Raw genomic sequence first — 25,985 nt, 5'->3', positions numbered from 1 at the left:
TTTTTTGGAAACTGATCATGTCCAAGGTATATGAAACACAGAGGTAGGCTTACCATCCCTAAACATTAATCAATATTTTGTTATTAATTTCAACTAATTACTGCCTTTACATAATCCTATATAAACCCTATATAAATGACATTATATTAATACATGCTTTCTTTTCAGTAGAAAATATAACTGCATAAAAGATTATTAAAACCAACCCAATGTATGATCTTAATCTGTTTAGTGACCTTCAGAATTGGTCTTTTTAATTCCGTTGTAAAAAAAGGGCATGACCTGTAAGCAGATGTCAGAGCAGCCCAAGAACTGCATACAGCAGTGCCAGTTTTGTGTCAGAAATATTCGAAGAATAGTTAATATAAACAAGAAAATGCTCAGTCTTGAAGTGTCTGCTGGTTAAAGCTGTGTTTGAATGCCATGCATTAATGCACTGTCTTCATTTTCTGTGATAAAAAGACGTCTGCTCTGTGCTCTTATAAGCTGATAGTGGAAATCATCATTCTTACATTTCTGTAACATAAACCATGGACTCTACAAAAGCCTTAATACAGTTGCATTTTAAAAGAAAATTTGTGTATTTAAATTCTTGAATATAAAGTCCTATAAACAGGTAATAAAAATCCTACATCAAATTCTAAAAAATTTAATCTTTGGTTTTCTAAGAAACAAGCAATCAAAGAAGCAGTTTATCTTGCTAAGTGAAATTTGTCACCGTTCTTTCATTTGATTGTACATCCTGCTGGATATAAAAACAAGTGCTTTCAGAAAGCATGGAAGTCTTCTAAAACAATTTGTTTCTAGAAGAAAGATGCCTTTAAGTTTGGTTTTGTTTTTTCTATGTCTTAAACACCTTAGGTGAAGTAGATTTGGTTTTTTTTATTTTGTTTTTCATAATGATTTTCCATCTTGATCTAGCAAGATGGCAAATTCTTTTTGGTCAGCCTTACTATTCATACCTGTGTGTATGTTAGAATATCAATCTGTACATTACTCTCCTCATACTCCTCTTTATTTCATGACACACCAAAGTGATGGTCTGTGTTTTTAATGAAGAAAACATGTTGCAAATACTTGTATAATTTTTGAAACATGTAAAGATGCAAAAAATCCCCAGTATCAATGATGTTCCAGTGGAAGAAAGTCAGGCATGTTCAGTTAGTATTTCCAAGGCAGCCTTGCTTAAGGTAGCAATTCTCTCTCTGAGATGCCACTAGGAGAAGCTGTTTCCAAAGTTGAGGGCTGGAAACAATCCACAGCCAACCCAGTGTCCATATCTAATTCCTTGGAACAAGAATACAGTTTTATCTTACCTACTGTAGGTCTTCACAGTAATTTAATCAACTGACCTCTGCAAATTATTGCAGGTTTTAAGACCTCTAGAGATCAAAATAATTCTAGATGATGCTCCAAGCCCTAAAGGATTATATAATGTGAGGAAAAACAGATCATTGCAACAGGAAAACCAAAATCCACTGCCTAATCAGTCAGCTTTTCTAGAGCAACTGCTGCCAGGACAACAGTCTTGCAAGATTTTTGCAGTAAAAAATAAGTTTTGAAATTCTGATCAACCATTACTTTTGGTTCATTATTTAAGTGGTTCATGGTTAAACAGCTACTTTCCACTTGAATTTACTAGCTCTAGTTCATGAGATATTTATTTCAAATCTCTTCTGATATTTAAGTCTGCGTGAATTAAACAATTTCACTTGTGACCAGAGACAACATTATATCTGTGCCAGTTAGACTGTGATCTAAGCAGGTGAGACAAGCCAATCCAAATCCAATTGACAGAGTCCTCAAAAAATGGTAAACTAATATAAGTGAGAAAGAGAAGGCTACTCAGGTTTTGAGTGTTCACTCTTTCACCTAGTCTCTAATTCTAAAAAATGTTGTGAACAATAAGGAGGAAAAAGAGTTTGGAGGAAAGGAAAATTCACTCTCCGTTACCTTCTTGAGAAGATGATGTTAAAATGAAAACTCTTCTTAAGACAGTCTGTCACTTTTCTGGCTGAGTTCCTGTAAGAGAGTTCCCAGGCTGCAATATCAAAGCTTAGTACTAGTTTTGAATTGAAAAAAATCAAGTCCATAACATTTGAGACAGCAGGAAAGACACGTTTGTCGTTGCTTTTAATTGCAAAATAGTTCTGGCATAGTTTATGGATGGCCTAAACCTTTGAAAACTAAATGACTGTATGAGTCTGATTTTCCTTGCAGGCACAGTAATCCTAAATAAAAGTAACCAGATCAAAACAATGCTATTTATTTTATTCAGTCTTCAAAGTAAATAAAGAAAAAATATCCATAAGATTAAATGACTGGAAATACTGAAATATTTATTTATTTTTAATATTTCAGCTCATCTCAGAAACAGTTGATTTTTTTCCATTGATTCTTTTTTAATCAGTAGTAGATATATATTCCCCAAAGTAGAAAAATTATCACCAGCATGATATGTCTCAGGACTGTGTTGCAAAAATGCATTTTTATATTGTTGTTGCAATGAAGTTTGCAAGAAGAGACAAAAATTGTGGTTTAGACTTGGTGCTATGTTCTACAAGCATGTTTTCAAGAGATGAATTTTTCAATGCTATAGGTGGTCGTTTTCCAAAACCTTTTTGTGTACTCTTCTTTCTGGGACATCTGCTTCTATGCAAACATATATTTAGCAGTTCTGAAAATTTTAGTTGTTGTCTACAAGGTTCCTTATGACAACAAACTCAGTGAAGTGACAGGTCCCTGGTACATAGTGATCCCAGCCTTAGTGCAGGATGACAGATATGACACCTCCTGGCTCACCTTTTTCACTTACTGTTATCTGCACCCCTAGGTCTTTCCTGACACATATATGACATGCCTCAGCGAGGCTTAATATGACAGAACTATTTACTTTATCAGTCCAGAGCACAATCTCTCCTGACAATGAAATCAGACAGTGCAATTTACTTAAATTTGAGCTCATTCCGTTTGTCAGAAGGCTGAGGTAAAGTATCCTGGCATCCATCAAAAGAGAGAAGATAAGTTTTTTGCTCTTTCACATCAAATTTATACAATGGTGCATTGATGTGCCTCACTACTCCCATCCCCACCATATCTGATTTTTTATTGTTGTCTTCACAATAATTTAAGGAAATCAGGCATTCTTTCCACCTTGACTTGACAGGTCACAAATATAAGTGATTTAAACGGTGAGAGAATTGTTCAAGTCATGACCAGGTAGCAACTTATCCCTTCTAGGTTTAAGTATAGTGCAGAAAGTCAAAGTACCAATTTTGGAAAAAGATGCTCATAGAATGATTCTTGGAGCATTCAGAATGTTCCAAGAAATAATGTTGTCTTTCTTTATGTCATTGTACTACAATTTTCTCAGTTCTAGAAACAGTGAGATAGTTTTGGAGGCTCTGGAGAAGATACAGGGCAGAGCCACACATAGTGTCAGGTTCAGAAACTCAGGTGAGAAGCGGGAGCTTATTTGTTACCTTGGAGCAAGAAGTTAAGAAAGTAATAGGAACATTTCAGATACTTCTTTTTAATGTATGCTGTATGTGGGGAAGTTGTGACTGCATGGCATAAATAACATTTGGGAGCTGTAGATTTAATTCTTTTTTTACTTTTGTCATAATTTTAATATAAATACATTAGTAACATTTCTAGGCTGAGACTTTAGACTAAGTGTATGTTTAACATACTAAATATAAGCTTATTTTTAATTATTGTGACTCAAATTTGATGCTTAAAAATGCCAAAGCTTTTGGTTTTTAAAGACTTTTTCGTTGCATCTTTAATGCTGCATCTATATGGAAGTCTTGATTACATGATGCTATTTGTCAATATAGGATGGGAAATCAAACTCTATCCTCACTATGCAGGATTCCTAGGTGCTGCCTGCTGTGGCTTTTCTCACTGTAGTTTCCCTCCCATCTTTACTTCAAAATCACTTTTAGCTATATTGTGCCTTTAGAAAAAAAACAGAAGATTCAAGGAGATGAAATTTAACAAGATTTCAGTAGACCTCTCTACTCTAACAATAGCACTAATTTTTTGAGAAAAGGTATTGTCTTTTGAAAGGATTTAGGAGAACTATATGCTAACTTGTGTTCATATTGAGATGATGTAGAAACTTAGAAACTTAGGACTTGAATTCAAAAGTTCAACTCAAAAGTGATTTTTTTTGTCCAGCCTGTTCTTTAGCTATATTCACAAGTAACTGTTTATCCTTGGAGGCAATGAGAAAGAGGAAAGGGGAGTTAACACTCACATTAAATGAAAACTTCAGAACTAAAGATCATTGTCCAAAGACAAATCAGCATGAAGAGATATCAATAGTGATTAAACATTTAATATTACAGGCCAGATGGAATTGGAACAGTCTCTGTGGAAGAGAAAGAAAGGTTTGAGGAAATTAAGGACAGACTTTCCTCGCTTTTGGAAAACCAAATAAGCCATTTCAGGTGAGTGTATAATGAATACTACATTTTTTCTGGAAGAGTTTTCTCATGGTGTTTAATTTTGGTCTTGAACGAATGAAGTGAAAATAAAATGGTCTGCTTACAAAGGAATAGCTTAAATATGGAATAATTTATTTACACAAGTGGTTGTACTTGAAATTTGTTTGTGTAAAATGTGAGTTTATATGTATGATAGAAAAGATTATGCAATAATACAGGCCTTGATTTTGTGGATTTTTTCAAAGTTCAAGCTTTGTGTAACTCTAACCAAGAAAATTGTCTGAATGAAAGTGACTGTGCCATAACTATTTCTGAATTACTGTGGCTCAAGAAAATCATAGGAGTAGAGAACATCTTTAATAGATGGCAGCTAAAACTTCTCTTGATGTCTAATGTAATTTTCTTAGTTTCATGATATACTTGTCTTTCTTAAGTTAAGGTTCATCATGCTCAATGAGGAGTTTGTCATATTAAGGACTGTCAGTACCAGCAGCAGATGTTTAGAGAAGGAATATGAGAAACAGAGGAAACATGGGATTTCCTGCTGTTTTGCAGCAATTGATGGTTTATGAAACTTAGTATAAAAATTGCAGATAGACCACCAAACCTGTTACTTTGTCACACTAAGCCAACCTATCTGCCACTATTCTGTCAATCTAATTCTTTTAGACTGTATGTATTATTTTGTTTTGTCTCTGTATCACATCATAACAACCAGCTCCACAGTTTAAATAGTTCTTTGTGAAACAGAACTTTTGTTTGGCAGGGTTGACTATGAGTTTGTTAAATGCCTCTCTGGTTTGATGAGGTAAAAATCTGGTATTCAGTGTCCTCATAGGTCATTGGGGATGTTTTTGAGCTTAGAGGACATAGCAGCCTTCACTTGGGACTTCATATCCATATTAAACTAAAAAGAGCTAGAGCTCTCCTTGGAGAGTATTCCTTTCAGGGAAAAACAACAGTCTTTCCTTTCCTCTTTCCTCCCTTCCAAGGGAACAAAGAGCTCTTGCAGGAGAAATGATACAGAGTGCTCCCTACCTTCAGGCCTTCACATGCATGAGACTAATTAGAAAATGTATGATAAAGTCTAAATGATCTTTTGAGTTGGAACAAATAAACATCCCCATCACGTCTGCTGACCTACACATTAGAGTTACATTGATGAGCTTGGGCTGCAACAGTGACCATAGAATATTTCTGTCTCAGTCTTGGTGGATTTTGAGCAAATTTGAACAGCATTAGAAATTCCTCCTTGAGAGCAATCAAATGTGAATGACTTCATCCTTCAGAGGACTCTAAGGTTTGCCTTAAAATCCTATTTAATCAATACAGACAAACTCTGCTCTGCCAGGTGAGCAGTTATTACCATTTCTTACTGTGAACAAATATTAGAAATAAAATAAAATAATAGGTGAAATGCCTGGATTTAAACAAGGACAGTGGCATAATACTGAAAGAAAGAAAAAAGATAGTGCCTTAGAATCTGAATTTATAAAGCATGTAAAGTCACAATACAGGACATCCTGAAAAAGCATTGGAAGTAATATTTTAAATAAAACCTTGACTCAAGACATGTATAAGGGTCCCCTCTATCAATTAACAAAGAATAACCTTGGCTGTCAGTTTGCTTTCTTAGGAAAACGTGGTACTAAAACAACTCCATATTTCAGTCCTTCAAAATCGTTATGACAACTGTGAAATGCAGAATATTTGGAAAAACACATTAAACAGTGAGGATTTATGCAGAGTATACACTGAATGTCTCTCTTTAGCCTTACTGCCCTTGAATGCCCTGTATTCCTTGTCATCAGGTCCCACCATCTCCCAGGCTGGTTTCTTTCTTCCACTGTCCTTTCTGCTGTCAGTTTGGGCATCTGTGCTGTTTATCTCTTACATTTCCTAGAATGTTTCAGAGACTTTCATGCCCTCCATTATAGATAGTATTTTTAAATGCCAGATTCTCTATGGTAACCTCTTTATCTTCCTCATGGAATCACAGAGAGGGTGTCAGATTGTTTGTTACCACTTTGGGTTCTTAATTGTGGCATGCATTTGGCTCCTACTTTTTTGAATTTTACCTCAGGCTGCTTGTAGGGGGTTTCTGGCTTTTTTTGATTGTATCTTTTGCTTTTGTTTTTCAAGTTCTTCATTTTTTTCATAGATCCCATTCTTGAAATTGTATATACATGTACTAAATGTACATGTACTGAATTTTCTGGCCTGTTCTCTTTTGCTACATTATTAAATTGTATTGTCTTGTGATTATTACTACAGAGCACCTCTTCTGTTCTGCACCCCTCAAACTATGTTCTCTTCACATTTGAGACTGAATCCAGAATAAGATTTTTTTGTGGGCTAAATTAGCTGTTCAAGAAAGCAATTCAAACCTATGTCCCAAAATATTATCATTATACCTTGTCCTAATAAGATATCAGTCAAGTGTATATGTCTAGAGCTGAAATTTTGAATTTCCAGCTCCTCTAATCTCACTTAACATTTTGTAATCACACTGATCATTCTAACTAGCAGATGAGTGGTACACTTTCAAGGATCCTCAGCATTTTTTTTTCCTCTGGAATATATTGATACTTATTATAAGCTTTGCCCTCTCTTCATTGCTTAGTGTTGTGTGCACTGGTCAGCTGTCATGGACAGTTTAATTGAAGAGTGCATGCCTCTTCCTGCCTTTTCAGAGCAGCTCTGAACATTTGCTCTGTCTATTTAAGTGACTAGGTCATACCCATCTGGAAAAGATGCTCTCCCTTGCCTGCCAACTGACCTGCACCTCCCAGTTTTAATACCCCCCCCATGGCCTTTTTAATTTTCATTTTCACTGCTATCAGGCTGGTACCATTATTTTGATTAACATGCAGTCAGCCCATCCTGTGCTAGTGGCTGTCATCTAAAGTAGTTCTTAAGGTACTTACACCTTTCCTCTCTGTCACCTTCTCTACCCACTGGGACTTCTGATCTCTGCCAGCCTCTCAGGCATCAAATGTGGAAGAGACAATATTTCTGAGAAACTATCATGAAGGTCTTGGACTTTAACCTCTTGCCTGGCCGTGTGAATTTTATCTCTGGAGTCTTTACAGAGATAAAAGTAAATACTGGAATTCTCACTGCAGAAAATCCTGTTTTGACCTCATTTATAGGGCTTTATTTTGGCTGACCAAAATGTACATATAAAATTCACTGGTCTGAATCCTTTTATTGTTAGAAAAGATTTGACTAGTGGAAAACATTAGAATAGGAAGCTACTGTTCTCGGTGAGTAATAATAAGAAAAAAATTAATCTCAGCAAAGCAAAAATCCTTTTTCCAATTGGGGATATCCCAGTAAGATTTTATAGACAGGATTAAGAGAGGTTACAGTTGCCTGAGCATTGTATTCTCATTGACCTGCTATATTGCATCATTCAGCAGACAAAAATAAAAAAATAAAGCTATGAATGCAATCACTTTTTAATTTACATGATTTTAGGAGTGGGTATGGTTTAAGTTGTAGCTGATAAAATTTAAGATAAGTGCTTTTCCAAGGTATTTTTAATATAATAGAAAAAACACAGAATATCTGACAGCATTGATATCTCTAGAAATTAAAATAGTTGACATTTCATCCTTGTCCTTATCTAATTTTAAAATAAAATACAATATACAGAATGTTGTTTCATAGGTCCAGTAGCAGTCATGGCTACATGAGAAATAGTGCCTCTTTCCAGGAAGAAGACAATTAAATTCATCAAAGACCTTTAAATATCCTTCATAGCTGATGATTTGGAAGTGATGCTTTCTGCCTTTTAGGGTTTTTTCTGCACTTAGGCCTAAAATGAAGTGTTGGTGAGCTGATACTGCTGTTATGTGTATGTACTCCATGGTAGACTACTGAAGAGGCTTTCTGCTTTTATTAGTACTTCAGGTATGGGAGTCATCTGCTAACATAATACAAGTTGTATGTAGATACATCTTAAAGTAAATTCATAAAGCAGCTTTTATAATTCTGATAATTTTATGTTCCTCTTATTTTTTTCTTTCTCCTTTTGTTTCTTTTTTTTTTTCTTTTTTACTTTTTAAGATACTGTTTCCCTTTTGGACGTCCTGAAGGAGCTTTAAAAGCCACACTTTCATTACTTGAAAGGGTAAGTTTGAGAACAAAAGTTCTGCCGAGCCTGCATTTTTCTTTTGCATTCAGGTTGCTGAAAGCATACTCATTATTTTACTGCTGGTTATAACTGCTTACTGGAATGATGGTTGGTTTTGCTTTTCTCTCATTGTCTTCCACAGAGGCAAACAGCTGTTTTCTGCAGGAGTTTTTTACTGGACTTTCACTTCAAGCCACTGAATTGTAGTCAGTGACTGTGGTCCTTTTTTTTTTAACACTTACCCAGCATTAACCCTAAAGTGGTACAAGTCTCCTCTACAGCCCCCCACTTCCTGCTGTTTATGCCTTCTATGCTGCTGATATTGTCTTTATTCATATGTAATATTAAAATCCTTCTCTATAATTTAAATAATATTCAATAAATGCATCACCTGAGTCAATTTAAGCAAAAGCTATACACAGCAAATCTGACATAGGCAGCTATAAATGTCAACTCCTGCCCAGCAAATCCTCTTGTATTGACTGGAAAGGAGAATATCTCATGATGATAAAAGCATCTCAGTCATCTCTGTGGAAAAAGGACTTCAAATTCCAGCAGAGATTCCAAAGGAATTGTATCAGCAGGAGTCTGATGAAGTTATAAATTCGAAAAAAGCTTAGGTCCCAGGCTGTGTTGCTTTGCCAAAATTTGTGAGGTTTGATCCTGGCAAATATTAGTTATTCTGCAGTGCAGAACAATTCAAGGATAGAGATTCTCTCTTAGAAAACCTCTGCCATGTCCAGAAAACACATAGGGAGTCTAGGTATATGTGTTTTAATTTCATTTACCATCTCAGTGATTGTAGTGCTGTGTAGGTTCCTTTGTGCTTTTTGAAACATCCCATTTCCTCTCCCCTTTCCTGCTGTTGCAAATGATAATGGTGCTCTATCTGGTGCTCAAGCAGCACCACTGTCAGTTTTGACTGGGAATAAATGTGCTTTCCTACATTTGTGAATGCACAATAGGTTAGAACCATCTTTACTTGTCTTTGAAAAATTTGAAAAAAAATCAGACCAAGAACAAAAGGTTTTGAATACTGTAAATTCACTTGTTGATAACTCAGAAGTTATTAATTGAAAAAACAAGTAAACACATATAGAGAAGTCATATTTGTGTGCAGATATTCTGGAAGTCTGATTTGCAGCAATGTCTTCCTAATAGCTTCTCTGTTGCTGAACCTGTTTCTTTTCTATCATGTCCTTCCCTAGACTGCATCTCTTGCTCCCTTCTTTTAGCAGTAACTTTTAGATATATAAGGGTGTAGCTTGTCCAGGGATCCACTAGAGAAGCATTTTTTAAGGTTGTGAGTTATCAAAAATGTTATTATTTACATGAAAATGTGATAAGACCATGTTGAGTTTTGTTTACACTTACCTGTTGAAAGTTAATGGAGTGCAGAATTAAATTTTAAATGCAAGTGAATTATCAACATTTTTTTAATGTAGTAATCCAGAGTATATTATGCTGCATTCATATAAAGAGGTATGGATTCTGGTTCACCTCACTTGCAATAGGTGAGGTAACAACTCACATGTTTCGAAAACATTTATATGGACTGTTCTTCTACTTGTCCATAATAAAATATTCTGCTGGAAGTTCAATGTTTTCCCTTCCCACTATATAGATGACATTTTTTTCACAGCAAGGATGTGTTAAATAGCTTTACCCTGTTGAAGAGTCCATGGTACTTCAATGGTGGAAGTTTTTCCACAGCTGAGAACCAAGCCAATTTTCACAATCACATCTTTAGTGGTAACCGTGATCCAGCCCATCCACAGAACGCTCTTGTTCTACCAGGCTCAAAATCACCCAAAGACCAATTGGCATGCTGCAAGATGGCAAACAGGAGGGATAAATGCTGTACAGGCAGTCAAATCAGGGCTGAACAGAAACCTTCAAAGATGAAGGTCCACCAAGCTGAAATAGTTCCTTTTTGACTTCTGCCTTTAATCATTATCAGATCTGTAGTAACTTCAGTATAATTTTATCCTTTTCCTGTGGGGTTTGGGTAATTGTAATGAAGTGGTATAATTGTCTCTGACACAGGTTTTAATGAAAGATATTGCCACTCCTATACCAGCAGAAGAGGTGAAGAAAGTGGTTAGAAAATGTCTGGAGAAGGCTGCCTTGATCAATTACACGCGACTTACAGAATATGCCAAAATAGAAGGTTAGTACAGCAATCAACTGCCGAGGTGGCTGTAAAAGCCAACAATGCCCATTAACTGCATATTCAGTGAGCAGCCTTTTCCCTTTCCAGAACAAACCCCTTCCACAGCAAGGGGAAATGTCTCATTAAAATCTCAGCTGGTGAACTGTGGAGCTTTTTCCTATTCATTGCTTTAATATGCCTCCTGGGACCCTGTTTGAATAAAAGACTCGGACTTCCTAATTTAAGTTGCCCTTTGTTCTTACTTTTGAGTTCTTCATAAATTTAAGAGGTTGTTTATGGGTTATTTTTTCTTTCTCTAGCTATTTCTAGTGATTAAACTACTGACAGAAAATTCTTTCCTTAACCGCAGTGTCGCTGCCTTGAAATTTGAAAACTGTGTGTAGATTCTTTTCTGAAGTATTTATAAGGCAGACAAATAGATAAATGCTATTTATTTTTGCTACTGTGTGATCAGATGTATAATAATAATCTGATCATTAAAACCCTAATTACATACTGATTTAATGAATTAAGGGGACAAAATACTAAGTTTGAAGGTAATCAGGAGTTTTTCTGAAAGTTTGGTATGTTCTATAAAATATATTATGAAATTAACTAAAATTCTGCTTTAAAAAATGGCCAGGATGCACATTGTCATTTTACTATTTGTAAACCTTATGTAGAACAAAAAGGAAGTCATAATAGTCAAATGCCTTGTCAAGACAGACTTTTAGTCTCCATAAAGTACAAAAAGCTAGAGACACTCCTGTCCAAATGTATTCAAGAACAGAAAGCTGTATGCACTGGATTTTTGGAGCTAGAATTATTCTCAGGAAAATATTGTAGGATTAATTCTGTTTTTTTAAAAATACAAATTTTATGCATATTAATTTTTTAAATAGCATGTATTTCTAGCAATTTCAGAAGAAACAGAGCTAGCTTAGGAGCAAATTGAAGAAGCCTCAAATATTTAGCAATATTATAAAGCCAACTTTTTTCCATTTTTATCTCTGCTCAAATTCTCTGAAAAACATGAGTTAGCCGATCTCACAAGTGATTAACAAAAGATCCATCTCATCACTATAGCAACCAGCATTATATCATGGAAGTAACATGAAACCATCCTAGTAACCAGTTTATCATAATTAATTATGATATCATGTTGTGTTAAAGAGAAAAAGGATGAATATTAAATCTGTTCTGGAAAATGAAAAGGAAAAGGAGAATTTTTTCCTTAGTTTTTATATTTCTGTATTCATAAAGGGAAATGTTAATGTTCAGTATTTAAGTCGTGTATCAAACCTGTTGAAACAATGAGTATAAAAATAGAAACATTTTTATAATTTGAAAAAAGCTTACAAAAGATACCTGAACACGCTGACAATAAAATGGATTGGAAAGTTTTTTGTCATCATGTAAATAAATCTTTTCCCAAGATTTTTTACTGTATCCTAGAGAATTTTTTACTGTATCCTAGAGAATATTCAGGGACCTCCCCTGAAGTAGCAAAGTTTGCACTTTGAGATATTCACACTGTTAACACCGAGTAAGCTGGAACAGCACATGAAACTGACTCCCATATTTCAACTTGCAATTGCAATTTTCTTTTTTGGATTTATTGCCTTTTGGTTGGAACCCAACTAGATTTATTTAAGTAGTTTTGCACTCATGTAGTTGTAAACTCAAAGCACAACACATCATTGCATAAATAAAGAGAAATAGGTGAAGTACTTTTCTGAGAATAAAGTACTGTTGAAAGTGAAGGACTCCAGCATCGCAACATCAGAAAATTCAATGCACTGTATTTCAATGGCAATGAGACCTGTATTGATATCTTTTGATACTCTGGTCATTACAAACATCCTACTTTTGTACCAATATAAATGTAATATTTTTCAGCAGTGGATTTCATTCTGCTCCTTTAGGTTTATAGGCTCATTATTATATCTGTGCACTGAAGTTACATTCTTCTCTTGAAAGTAATTTATGTTAGTGTTTGCATTAAATGCTTACTCTCCTCAAACTGCATACAGAAAGCATAGAGTCCTTATCTTTATAATATTACTGATGTCCTCAGATGTGGCTGGCACATCTTTTGGAGATTTTTGTCCTTTGACTGTTTCTTTACTGAACAACATCATATTAGTCGGTCAAAAAGTAAATATTACAAGATAATATCAGCTATAGACCAATAGCAAATACCTAAAATGTAGAGATAAAAATAAGGTCCTAATACAAATAATATTCTCATATATGTTTCTGAATTCCCATGCACAATATGGATGCAAGCTCAGTGCCTGAGCTTGAAATAAAGACTATATAGGGCTAGTAAATGCAAATATATTACTCAGAAATATGCACCATTCCTCCCTCACATGAAAAATCCCATCACTTGTGTGATGTACTCAAGATGTTAAGAAGCTATTACCTCCTTATGTGGTATTTATTCTTCTCTAATTATATGAGTTTTATTTCTGTAATGATGTTTTTCTTTCCCTATTTTTTTTATTTAGCAACAGCGGAAAAGGACTCAGGTGATTACTATTTGTGTGCATGTCTGCATGTATTACAGATGTAGTGTGTTGTGTCTGTTGTTAATATTTTTCTTGATTTGAACAATACCAAGATACTGATCAGAACATTTGTGAATATTAAAATTAATTTTGGCGTAGTTTAGTTCATGTATTTACACTGATACTTAATTATGATGTACCTATTTATTAGCAGTTTAGCTTTCTGTTTTGGAATATGATGAAGTTGTATTTTCTGTGAAAGGGGCATAACTAAATGATGCAGAAAAGTTTAATTTTGTTAAATTCAAAAACAGTTTGTTTATTTAGAGAAAAATAATTTCATAGTCCTCTGCAAAAATTGTATGTTTCGAAACAGAATTTCTCAATTTATTAATGAAGATATTGCTAGGAAAACTAATTTTGTAAAACTGGTTTTACATTTCTCTGATATGGCTTTGTTTAGTGATGCATTTCTTTTTCTAGGTATAGCTGAGGGTTACATGGAAGGTAGCTCCTTTTTTTCCTAATTTCATGATGATATGGTGTATATTCTCCAATTGTACAGGGAGGGAGTTTTGAGTTCTTATATCCCAATATTTGAAAGTCATCATACAAAGAGCACAGCTGAAGTAGTATTTGCAGCTGAGGAAAACTGGCTGCATAGAAATATGAGGGATTGTGCATATCTGGACTGTGAAATAGAGCTGTGCACTGCTTTGTCTTACCTGACATACATACCCAAAGAAAGATTGATTGTGGTGCATTTTGGGGTTTCGCCAACAATATCAAACACAGTTGTGGGAAGGGGCATTGAGCTGGTAGTACTCTCGTGATGAACTAATTTTCCATCTGGAAAGACAGACTGGTGTGATGATAACAAAGTTGCATGAAGGTAGTTCAAAGAGAAGCTGCTTGTAGATGAGGGGCTTGAAAATTATTAACAAATTATTGAGACTACCTTTTTTAACAACTATGTCCATAACTAAAGTAAAAAAATTCCACTGATTTCCAAGACTTCCACCGTTTTTTGTTTAAAAGCTTTATATGCTCTGTAAATAGGAGATCTTTTGGAATTTTTAAAGAAGAGAGCAGGCAGTGCACTGGTGGAATGGATATTCATGCCACAGTCAGTTAGGGTTGGTTGGGGGGAGCCCTCATTGCTCAGCTGAGCTGCTGACCCCTCCCATCAACAGGAGAGGTTCCTTAGGCAGGGGACTCTCAGTGCTCTGAAGGTCCTTCAGCAACTTCTCTGTGCAAGGACAATCTCACAGCATCAAATAAATACAAAGCACCCCAAAAACAGTTTCCCTTCTATGTTAAATACCTAAAGCTAGATAGCACAAATATTCAGTTTAATATTTTGATGCCTGTAGGTATTAAAGAGAATATCTCTTGAAATGAGAAATTCAGAGACAATTAATTGAAGTTAATTGAAAATTATTTGGCAAATTGTAGAGATTTTTTCCTTTCACCTTGGCACTCCAAAACCTCACCTGTGCACTTTGATACAATGTATACACTTTTATGCAATGCACACAGTTTTATACAATATCACAGTATCACCTGAAGTACCAATCTTCCTTGTTAATCTTTGTTTTTCTCAGGCTCTTTATGTGGGAAGCCCAAAACCATTAAGCATCGATGACATAGTACCGACACATAAATAAATAAATAAATAAATAAATAAATAAATAAATAAATAAATAAACAAATAAATTGCTGTACCTGATTTTAAATATTTTACATTAGGTTTCTCCATGCTTTGAAAGAAACCATAGCCCTTCTCAACACAGGATAGCAAAGTTGTCCCTTAAGTGACCTGGCAAATAACTAGATTAGAGAATGGATGAGAGGAAAGTGTATCACATATAAGGAGTAAGTTCACTCCCTGGGTTAGCTGAAGCTAGAGGTTTATAGGCTGTGTTTAATTCATTAAATACCAGTTCTGACTAAAAATTAATCAAAAGCTGAAAAATTAACTGAAAATTAATCAAAAACTCAGAAAAAAATCATTTTATTGAAAGGAGTAGATAGACTGTATCCACTGGAATTTTGTGAAGCATTGAGGATATTTCTCTGATGCAAAAGACAAAGCCACTGAGATGAATCCCAATACATTTTAGGGCCAAATCTACTCCTGTTGTTGTCTCTACCTGGACTCCCACAGATTTCATAATGAATTTGATGTACAATATGCTTAGCCCTAATACCATATATTGTACTTTTGTGGAAAATGAGAAAAACTATGTCTAGATAACTGTTATTTACCTTTTAACTTGTGCACTATATACTGATAATTAAGCTTGAATTTCAGGAGTGTCCTTGTTAGGTAATACAGAGGTGAATATGCAAATTCTTCTTGTTGTGAGAACCCTTTCTTGGCAGTGTGGTTGCCAGGTTCCCAGGTCTATTCCCCAAGTGCTCTCATTTTCACAGTCTCAGCTGAACAAGACTCTGAATGTTTTCCCAAAGACAGTGGTTACCTTCTTAATGGCAAACATGGTGGCATAAGCAGCACTTCTGTCAAAAATATTTGTTTACAGTCAGGATGACGTTTTATTGAGCATCCCTCATCATTGGACTGTTATGAATATAGAATAGATTTTAACAAAAATTACATTTGCCATGAAAATTATACAGGGTTCAGCATGTCACTCTTTATTACATGTACAGCTGAATTTCTCATGGAGTAGCTAATCTGCTCAGTCAGAATAATTACCATTATGAAGAGAATAGCAGGAAACCTACTATTACAATTTTGAACTATATCTAAGAACTCTTAAATAGTGTCCTGGTAGTTTGCAGCAGGGGTTTATAATTTGTCAAGGATATGAATCACAGCATTAACACATGAAAATCTCTTTTTTAGTATGACCCATTTTCATTTCAGTCTATACTGCCTTTGAGATTTCAGTACCTGAAAGTACTTTTTAAATAGTTTTTTGTATGGCATGTATTCCTGTCTTATTCAGTATTTAACTTATATTAACTCTTCCTGTAGATAATGTTGAACATAAATGGACCTGCCAGATTCTGAGGCCAGAGACAAACAGCATTCTTGACATGCATTTTGCACACTTCCTGTGAAGAGCCTATAGAAATTTGCATGGCTCCATCACCTGTTTTCTGTCCCTCAAAAAAGATGGCCTTCCTTAAACAGACTTCCTATTTTTTACTTATGTTTAATACACATCCATACACACAGAGTAATAAAATGCATTATTTGTTCCTTCTCATAAATTAATGATTTTGCCTCTTAAATTTATTAGAAATCTGAATGGCTGAGGACTAATTAATTCTGCTATTGCTGCTGTTATTGCCTGAGAAAAGACAGAAACTTACACATAAATGCACTTTCCAGCACAGGGGCATTCCTTTGCCGTGCAGATATAAAAGGGATTAAAGTGGTAAATGTCTGTAAAGCAAACAGTATTTATCATTGTCCATGGATATTAATTTCTGAAGCAATAGACAGATTGTAAACATTTGAATTATAAGTTCAATTGTCTTTTAACTCGCTATTTTTAAAATTCTGTAGTAACTCAGTATGCTGGGCTCCTTCTGCCAAACAGTTTGAATAAAAGGAGTAAGAATAAATTCCATTAAAATTGGAGCAAATAGTTACTCTGAAGTGTACAATTGTTCAAAGACAAATCAGTTGTGATGCCAAAATTTGTTTCTATCAGAAAGACTGTCAAAGGCCAAATAAATGCTAACTCCATACAAGAGAAGGTCAGGAGAAACTCAGAAGTTTGCTGGGGTTTAAGACATCAATCATTAACATACTCATTACATACAAGTTTCTAAAGGAAGGGTAGTATGTAAATGCCCTCAAGGCTCAGAAGGATCTGTCTGGCTTAAAAAAGAAGAACACTACAAACATTATTGAAGCTGAGAAGGCAAGTGAAGAGAGTCATTGTACGTGGAGAGGACTTGATTTAAGCTCTCCATGCATGTTCATTTCACTGAACAAACAGAAGTGGGTTGCACAGCAGCATAGCACCTTCTTGGTCTCTGTTGTGCAACTAAATGGAAATGAGGACATGGGCAAACATCCCTCATTTCAGTTTTGGACCTGTAAAATAATCCCCAGTCTGGATCCTGATACTCCTTTGTAAACATACCCACATCCTCCTTTAACAGTAGGACTGAGTCTGCCTTTGTCACTGTGCTTCCCTTTTCAGTGCCCTGCTTCACCCACAGGAAGGTCATTTCAAGTCCTATTATCTGTACAGGTGTATCATCACCTTACAGTTAAATTAGTTCCCAAAATTAAGCATGACAACCTCGTCCTGTATCCCAAATGAGGGAGGCATAGTTCCATCTTTCATTAGCATTTCATCATCTTCAGTTCCTCCATGCCCTATGATGCATTTTTAGACAAGAGTTTAGTACTCATGCAACCTAGGCTTTCATCACCTTGTCTCAGAGTAGCTGCCTGTTCTTCATTTCTATCATTTCAGGAGTCTTTCTCTATTAAAGTTTGAATTCCATCTTCTTGAACATTGGTGACAGGAACTGTGCAAAGTCATCCCCATTAGATGCCTTGCACAGTATTAGCAGTGCTGTTATAGCAGAAACATTTTATCTGATATAGGAAGGGTCTGATGTCTGTGTCATGCTTGTGTCACACAACCCTTCTGTGAAAAGCTAATTCAACCCAGTCTTAGAGTTTTGATCATTTTGAGCTGACATTTTCCCAGTTTATAGGAAATTTTCATTGCTGTTCATGTGTCAAAATATATTGTCCCTTCTTTAACTCTTGAAGGTATTTTGAAATGTTTCTCTCTCCCATTCTTTGGAATTGCCAAATTCTTGTTGTTGCATCTTTCTATTTCCCATGTTTTACATATTGTCATTGTGCTTCTAATATTTATTCTAAAGTCCCTGGTGAAAATATTAAGGAAGCTAAGATGAATCTTCAAGAAATCTCTCAAGAATCCTTTTCTTGCACTTTCTCAGCACTGCTTATTCCCTTTCACTTGAGGCATCTTCTTTATACCCCACACAGTTTCTTTTTTTAGTCCTCACTTTCTTCAGCTTAACTGGTAGTTTTCCCATGAGGCACAGTATCAAATGCTTCATTAAAGTCAGAATAAATAAGATCTACTGAATTTCTTTTACACAAAAATATCCTATCTAAAATGCACAAGTCTAGTTCAACCCACCTTTGCAAATCTGTGTTATATTTTATTTTATTTTCTGTTCATTTTATGTCCTCAATTAGTAATTTTTTCAAGTTTTGTTTCAGTTAATAATTTTCAACATCTCTTTTCCCTTCCCCTTGCCTGCCAGCATTAGATTTTTTGTTTCATTTTTCAGTAAGGCTCCAAAATTTAGAATCTTAAAATATTCTGGTTTTTTTTTTTTAAATACTTTTTACTAAGTCTGCATTTTCAAGTGCCAGTTTTCTCTCCATCTGATAGGTGAGTTATTAATCTATCCAGTTCTCTTTATTCATGGAGCCTTGCAGTTTGGCATGTTTGTTAGCTCTGAGTTTTATTCTACAGTATCAGGAAGTGCTGAGAAAATTAGTTCTTTCCCCCTTTGAAGTGAAATTAGAAGTGAGAAAAAGAAGGAAAATACCAACTGCTTATATCTGTGTTGCCAAAATCAGAATACAAAAAAATCTTATGTTAAATGCTTTGATGATCAGCTGGCAAAAAATGAGATTTTTCTTCTGCTTTTACCTTTTTGATTTTGTTATTTTTATGCTTTTCGATGAGCCAAGATTCCCTTTAGAAAACAAAACAAAACAAAACAAAAACATGTGATTGCCTCATGAAGGTAATAACATTCAATACTATGATAAATTTTAAAAACCAGGAAATATTGGAGCATGACACACTTAATAAAATGGTAGGTCATGGAGTAGGAGATGTGTACTCTAACTTTTTACCAATCTCACTATCTTTCTGTGTTTAGCTAATAATGGTAATTAATTCTAATTTTTTTCCCCTAGGATTTAAAATGCCGTTGAAATCATAGAAAGCAATTATGGAATGACTGGTTTCAGCTTCATAATTAAAGCTAAATTCCACTATTTGTATAAGGCTGGATTTTGTTTCTAATGCGAAAAATATAGAATTTCCTTCCAGATCTACCTCCTTACTTTTTCATGCACAGAATTAATTCTGTGAGAAATTGCACAAAAATTTAGCACAGTGAAATCTAAATTATCTGTGGGTCGATTATACCAGTTTTGGGTTAACTCTTCAGAGTCAGTTCAGGTTTAGTAGCGAACTAGCTTCAAGCAATCTTGCAGGTTTCACATGTTAAAAAGACCAAATAAATGGACCCTGCTGGAGAAGAGTTGGCTCCATAAAGCTCAAATTATGCTCTGTCTGTATTGTCAATTATATTGTGTCCTGCTTTACTGTAAGCCCACTGAGGCTGTGAATTTGGGAGCTTCTCAGCATACTTGCCTTTTTTCCAAGACCTCTGGCTGGAGATGGGTTGGCTTTCCTGAGACACTGGTTCTGGACATGCTTGTTGGAAGAAAAGGGGGAAAAGGGTGAAATACAAGGCAGGGAAAACCAGTAAGGGATGTATGCTGTGTCACTGAGGGGGAGACTGGCAGGCCAGAGTCAGGAGTCTCCTTGTTGCATTCTATTCATAACCAAGGAAAAAAATGCCTCTCTAATGAGCAGATTCCTGTGTGCAGCAAATGTCAATGAGAAATTAATCACACATGTTTAACAGCTTACATGCTGGGGAGAAAATGAGAGAGGTGAATTGTGCATTTGTCTTCAAGGATGTCTTCAACTCTCTTGTGGGAAGAAAGCTTAAGGTAGATTTTAGACACACTGTTGTTAGGTTTTAAACATCCTGATTGTCTCAAAAAGGAGGACTGGGGAGAAGTTCCCTGACCTGTGTGATGCAGGAGGTGAGACTGGATGATCTGACAGTCCCTCGTGGCCCGAGGCTCCGTTGGTTCATGAAGCAGTCACTTTTTCATTTCAGTAGTGCTTCACTCGGTTAACTTAGCTCATTTAACAATATTGCTCGCTACCTGTGTGACTCACTGGTAATGTGTACTTGAGAAAGCATCCATTATTTGCAAAGCCTGGTTTGCTTTTTCATTTTGGCAGGATGTGAAGCTGGAAACAGATGATTGATGGCTTTTTCTGTTTATTTTCTAAAAGATGTCAAGCAGCATATTTACTGACTTGACTCCTGGTGCAACTTGTTAGTTTGAACAGTGTAAACACATCTTAACAACCTTTAGTAATTGTGGGAAGAAAGACATCATGAATATAATGAAAACTGACAGCACTGATTTCCATTCCTGTAATTCCTTTATGCTTACAAAGACAAGCACAGTATTTGGCTCAGGTGTTTTGAAGGGTCTAAAACTTCCAAATAAGAATTTATTGCTACTCATATTTCATATACACTACTTACTTGACTAAAAAAATTTTTTTCTTTATTTCTCAAATTACTTCATAGCCCCTTCTGTATATACACATGTAACTGGTGGATATCCATAAGATATATTCCCTAGAATTTGAAAGATGTTTAGTTACTGAGAAAATGGCTAGGTGGTGTGGTAACTTACATATGGAAAAGGAGGCTTTCCATGAAGCTTAAGTGAAATGTAGGGAAGTCTATATTGTGCAAAAGAAATAGCATATACTGATTTATTCTGTGAATTAGTGAACCAAAAAAAAAAATTAGAGAGATTTGTCCAAGGATACAGACTGAGTACAATTCTCTGCCACCTTTTCTTAAGAACTATCTTCTAAGAAAATAATGATTTTTAAAATATTGTGAAAAGTCGAAACATTAAGGGTAATTTGCAGATATTTAGCTAGTGATAAATAGTTTCAGTGTAAACTAGTAAATAGCATGGTGAGTTTTATGGAAACATGAAATTGGAATTGATTCAGTCTAGTATAGCCCACATTTTTAGTCATTCCTGCCATGAAACGTCAATTGGAAACCTGCCATACTCAACATAAAGGTGTATTTACAGTTTTCATACTCTTTTCCCTCCTAAACATGCTAATCCTATTGAAAAAAACTGTTCCTGAACATTAGTCCCACAATGACTGAAGACTTTAAAATGTCTAGTTTAAATCATTTGTCATGACTGTTCTATTCTGCCAGCATCATGCCTATTCAAAGGTAGCTCCTGTCTTTCCCAAGTGTTTCCACTTCGGGAACACTGAATTCCTACCTTGCCTGTGTGTGAACATTTCTGATCCTCACTTTCATCCTTCATTTTATTAGGCTTATGATGCCTTTCAGACAAACACAACAACAACAACAACAACAAAATACTGGTTTCCTCTTCTGATCAAAATCCATCACTTCAGCACAGATGACCAGAACTGTATTTCCTTAATGCCTTGTTCAATGTAATTGGTACTTGCCCGAGACCATATTTCTCTTCACTGTGATCTTATCACAGTGGAGAAGCAAGATAATCTCACAGTTAGGTGGTAAATCTCTTTTCTCCTGCTCTCCCTAGTGATAATGATATCTGTTCAACAGCCATTTTTAGGCCATCTTGAGCTAATTGCAAGTGTGGAATAAGTGAATTTATTCCAGAGCAAAAATGCAACATGAGATTCAACATAATTATTAGAATTACTTTCTTAATAATGTAGAGGAGCCCTTACAGGATAGAATTTCTGAATATTTTACAGCTTATTTAGTTTCATTAGGAATGTATGCAATTATGCATGCAATTATTTTGTTTACTTGGTAAGTGGTGAGGTAATGAAGATCAGGCTGAGTTTGCAATAAAATGAGTTGTTTATGCTGAAATCAGATGTTCCAGTCATGCTCTCTATTAATATCACTGGTTTATTCCTAAGATTCATTAACATCAGTGACACTGCTAGTGATGTATATTATCTGTATGAATTGCACTTGCTATGTGTTCAGGGAGGGGAGGACACTGACCACTAGAAGAAAGAGCAATTTCAGTCCAGGATAAATGTAGAAACCACTGGTTTAGTCTGAATCCAATAGTAGTTTTATAATATAAAACCTAAATAGGCACTTGGCTGGTCCTTGCTAATCTCTCTTGACTCAATATGTTTTTTGTTATATTCATATAATCATTGTATGGTGTAAGAATTGTAAAGGCAATACAGTGCAGTATTAAAAACAGTGATCTTGGCATTATGAATGTATTTTTGTGCCTTGTGTGTGCTTTGTGCTTGACCCATGTTCCTACACTAACTCTTTCTTGAGCTAAATTCTGGTTTTAGAGAAAAAAGTATTTCAACATATCTGGTTATGTGGTCTCTTCTAGTAAGATTTGAAAGAATTCTTTGTAGTTGCTTCAATAACTAGTTTTCCTGCTTGGTTTTTGCATGAAAACAATGTGGGGTATTAGTCACTTTGAAGTAGGTGTTTGCTGGAGATTCTAATCCAGTGTTTCTTCAAAATTGCATCAAAGCTCTATATTTCATTGCTGTAATATGCATTAATGTGTTAGTGCTGGAGAACTGGACAAGGTCACTTGCCTTTAAAATGTCTGCAATGTTGCTTTGACTTGCTAGAAATGTCAAGTGTTAAAAATATTTATTGCATGCAGATTGATATTCTTACTAAGACCAAGGAGATTATGTGAATTGTTTCATTAATCTGCTAATGGTCTATGTAATGATGAATGCAAAGTGGGAAGGAAATGTCACAGAATTTTCTGCAAATGAAGATGTGTATTGACATGATTTGCTATCCATGTGATACATAAACTTGCACAAAAAAAAAGAGAAAATAGAATTCCTGAAATCCACTTTATCTTGTTATCAGCTTTATGAGTTCTCTGCAAACCTGGTTAATGTGACCATACATTTGTGCTTAGCAACAAGAATTTTTAAGTAAACAAGCTCTAATAGCTAATGCTGAAGTTTTCCCTTACGATGCAGATTATGTAGTCAGAAAAGTTACTTTTACTGACTAAAATGTTTGTAAAAAATTCTGTTGGACTCTTCCCTTATCTCCTGTGATTCTTCCTGAAATAGAGTGCTATGATTTTTTTAATTGCAAGCTAATTGTTGTTTAATTTCCCTGTAAGTATTTTAGTTACATTTGGTTTACCTTTGTTGTTTCCTTTCTTTTTGAAGTCTTCTGGGTAGAGTAAGTGAGCCTCATGTAATTTGTAACTTTTGCATTTGTACTTCTTCTAGGTGGAATTTTTAGTAGGTTTGTGTTAATTCTGTTATAAGATTCTTATTTCATAATGCTATTTTTCACTATGGTATTGAAAAGAATTCAGATTTGCCTTTAACTGATGAACAGCAGGTAGAAAATAAGTTATTTGAATAATTAATTACTAGAAATTAGTTGTATGAATTATTTTGGTTTGCACTTTCTTATTTTTACATATATATCTAAAATGGAATGTCTTCTTTTGTTTAAACATTTGGAATTTTTGACTGCTGCAAAAGGTATGAATTTTGCTGATGACAGTAATGAGTCAGCTGGGGAGAAGACATTGTACTGATAATAACAAAAAAGGTCTCCACTATCTGCTGTCTTTGTTTATATGGCCTTGAAGAGAAAAAGAACTTCCCTATTGCAAAAGTTGAGCATCTAATACACTGATGCACCTGTTATTTCTCACATCTTAAATCAGATAATGTTTACAGTGATCACTGATGCTCTTGTGAATTATTTTCTCTTTTTAGTAATCTGGACATTCAGCTCTGTTTATGGGCATTAAATCATTATCCTTAACACTTGAAATTTCTTTTGCTTTAGAAACTTGTCAGTTTGCAGCATTCCCATTAGTTTCTGACATAATTTTCTCTTACTGTAAATAATATTTGTAACTTAAACAATTTTGGTTTACATTTTATATTCATATAGAGACTATGAATCAAGCAACACCTGCAAGAAAACTGGAAGAGGTTCTTCACCTTGCAGAACTCTGTATTGAAGTATTGCAGCAAAATGAAGAGCATCATTCAGAGGTGAGGCTGTAATTGCATTTGCTGCAGAGAATGGTTTGTTCCTGGATTTTTGCTCCTCTGATGTGAAGCAAGTCTGTCAAGAAACATTTTAGTTTTCCTTCCTGACATATGTTTAAGGCAGTTCACATTTACAGAGGAATAAGACTTGAAGCTTATGTAAAGTGAAGTGAAATAAAACTCTACTTCAATTCACTTGAATGAACTGTAGGTTTAGAAGTGAAAATTAAAGAGCATAAAAACAGAGAAAGCATCTTTGTGCTGGAGGTGCTGAAATGGTATGGAAAACATTCATAGCCTTATACAGTTTTTCCTTCCAACTTTTCACCTGATGTTCAAAATAGAAAGAAAATATAACTGAATGCTAGTTTTCATTATGCTGTATAGATCTAATTATGTATAAGAAAATAATTATAAGTATAATAATCTCATTCCCATTGCTCTTCTGTTGATTGGAAAAGTATGCTCTTAAACTTGTGCTTTTTAAAATGGCATTGTAAGGTAGAAGAAATGAAATAAAACAATTTTATGTTTCTTACTTTCACATCTTTTCTTGATAATACAGAAACCACAACAGCTAGAATTCTAGCACCTCTTATGTCAAGGAATTACAAAACTTAACTTGCCCGGAAACACTTGTATATATTATTGAAATTTAATTAATAAATACAGTTTTCTAAGGTTCAGGAAATTGTTTTTAAAATGTTCTCAAAAAACTCAATAAATATTTTTTTAAATATACAAATGGATAAACATTATCTAGTATATATAGTTATAAAATATGATCATTCAAAACATCTGGTTTTATATCACACTACGGAATCTGGTTTTTAGCTTACATCTGTCATGTGTGAACTTGTTATAGATGTTTTATCATATACTGAAGAAACATCTGTTTTGATGATTTGAAATTAATTCACTGGAGGTCCTGTTCTACACTACTGTTCCCACTGTGTCACAGTGTAATGATTACTTAATAAAATGTATGTATTGTCGTCTTTGTCTTTTGAGGACCTGCACGACTGTAAGAAAATTGGACTTCTGTGGAAAAGAACACAGAAACAAAAGCCAGATCAAATAATACATATATGATTCAGCATCTCTGTTCAAAGATTGCATTCCATACTACTTACTTGCAGTCAGAGGTGTGGTGTTTTTCAGAAGGATAAGTATATTGCATGTGCCTTCAGAAAAATTTATTCAGCAAAAGTTTGCAATCTAATCTAAGGTACCTTGAAAAGAAAAAAGATAATGCTAAGGTTATTTTCCCTTTCCTTCATTCATGTAATACATGTTCAATTTCACTGAAATTTATAGGGCACACAGAATTTCAGTATTAAAGTATATTTGAGAAAAAGATTGCCAAATTATACATTCCCTACTCAAAACTGAATATTAAGTATGGAGACTTCACATTATAATGTTATGCAAATGTTCAGTGTTTGATGCTACAGTTAACAAAAAGGATCAGTAATCTGTAAAATAATAGATCACATTTTTAACACTAGATTTTTTTTTTCTTTTTTTTTAATTCATAACATTTACAAATTTCGGGGATTCCCAAAGGGAAGAGAGGTATGTGATTCCTGATGAACTAAGCATTGTTTTGCTCTGCTCATAGCATGGAACTGTGCATTGAACATGTAGCATAAAATGTTTTGATGGTTTCTGGTGTTGCATAGCCACATCTCTGTGCCTTCTAGAATTAAGAACTCCATTCTTCCTTTAATGCAGGCAATGTTTCTGTTCTCCAAGAATGTGTGTCACCAATTGCTAATTGCTTTTAGCCTATTATTATCCATA

General features: G+C 34.7%; 1 protein-coding gene across 9 annotated transcripts in view; it reads left to right on the top strand.

Moving 5' to 3' along the window:
* CADPS2 (calcium dependent secretion activator 2) overlaps positions 1 to 25,985 on the top strand; it is a 284,388-nt gene that overhangs the window by 200,600 nt on the left and 57,803 nt on the right. For 5 of the 9 annotated variants that reach the window (XM_077179001.1, XM_077179000.1, XM_077178997.1 and 2 more), the window contains exons 14-18: positions 4,353 to 4,454; positions 8,523 to 8,586; positions 10,636 to 10,759; positions 13,255 to 13,275; positions 24,082 to 24,185. In XM_077179001.1, coding sequence (XP_077035116.1) covers positions 4,353 to 4,454; positions 8,523 to 8,586; positions 10,636 to 10,759; positions 13,255 to 13,275; positions 24,082 to 24,185 — 415 coding nt within the window. The remainder of the gene's footprint in view (positions 1 to 4,352; positions 4,455 to 8,522; positions 8,587 to 10,635; positions 10,760 to 13,254; positions 13,276 to 24,081; positions 24,186 to 25,985) is intronic. The other 4 variants (XM_077179002.1, XM_077179003.1, XM_077178999.1 and 1 more) reach the window with 1 other exon arrangement.

This window comes from Agelaius phoeniceus, chromosome 5, assembly GCF_051311805.1.
Source record: "Agelaius phoeniceus isolate bAgePho1 chromosome 5, bAgePho1.hap1, whole genome shotgun sequence".
NCBI classification, from domain to species: domain Eukaryota; kingdom Metazoa; phylum Chordata; class Aves; order Passeriformes; family Icteridae; genus Agelaius; species Agelaius phoeniceus.
The sequence above is the reverse complement of the archived record's forward strand: the minus strand, read 5'-3'. Positions and strand labels throughout refer to the sequence as shown.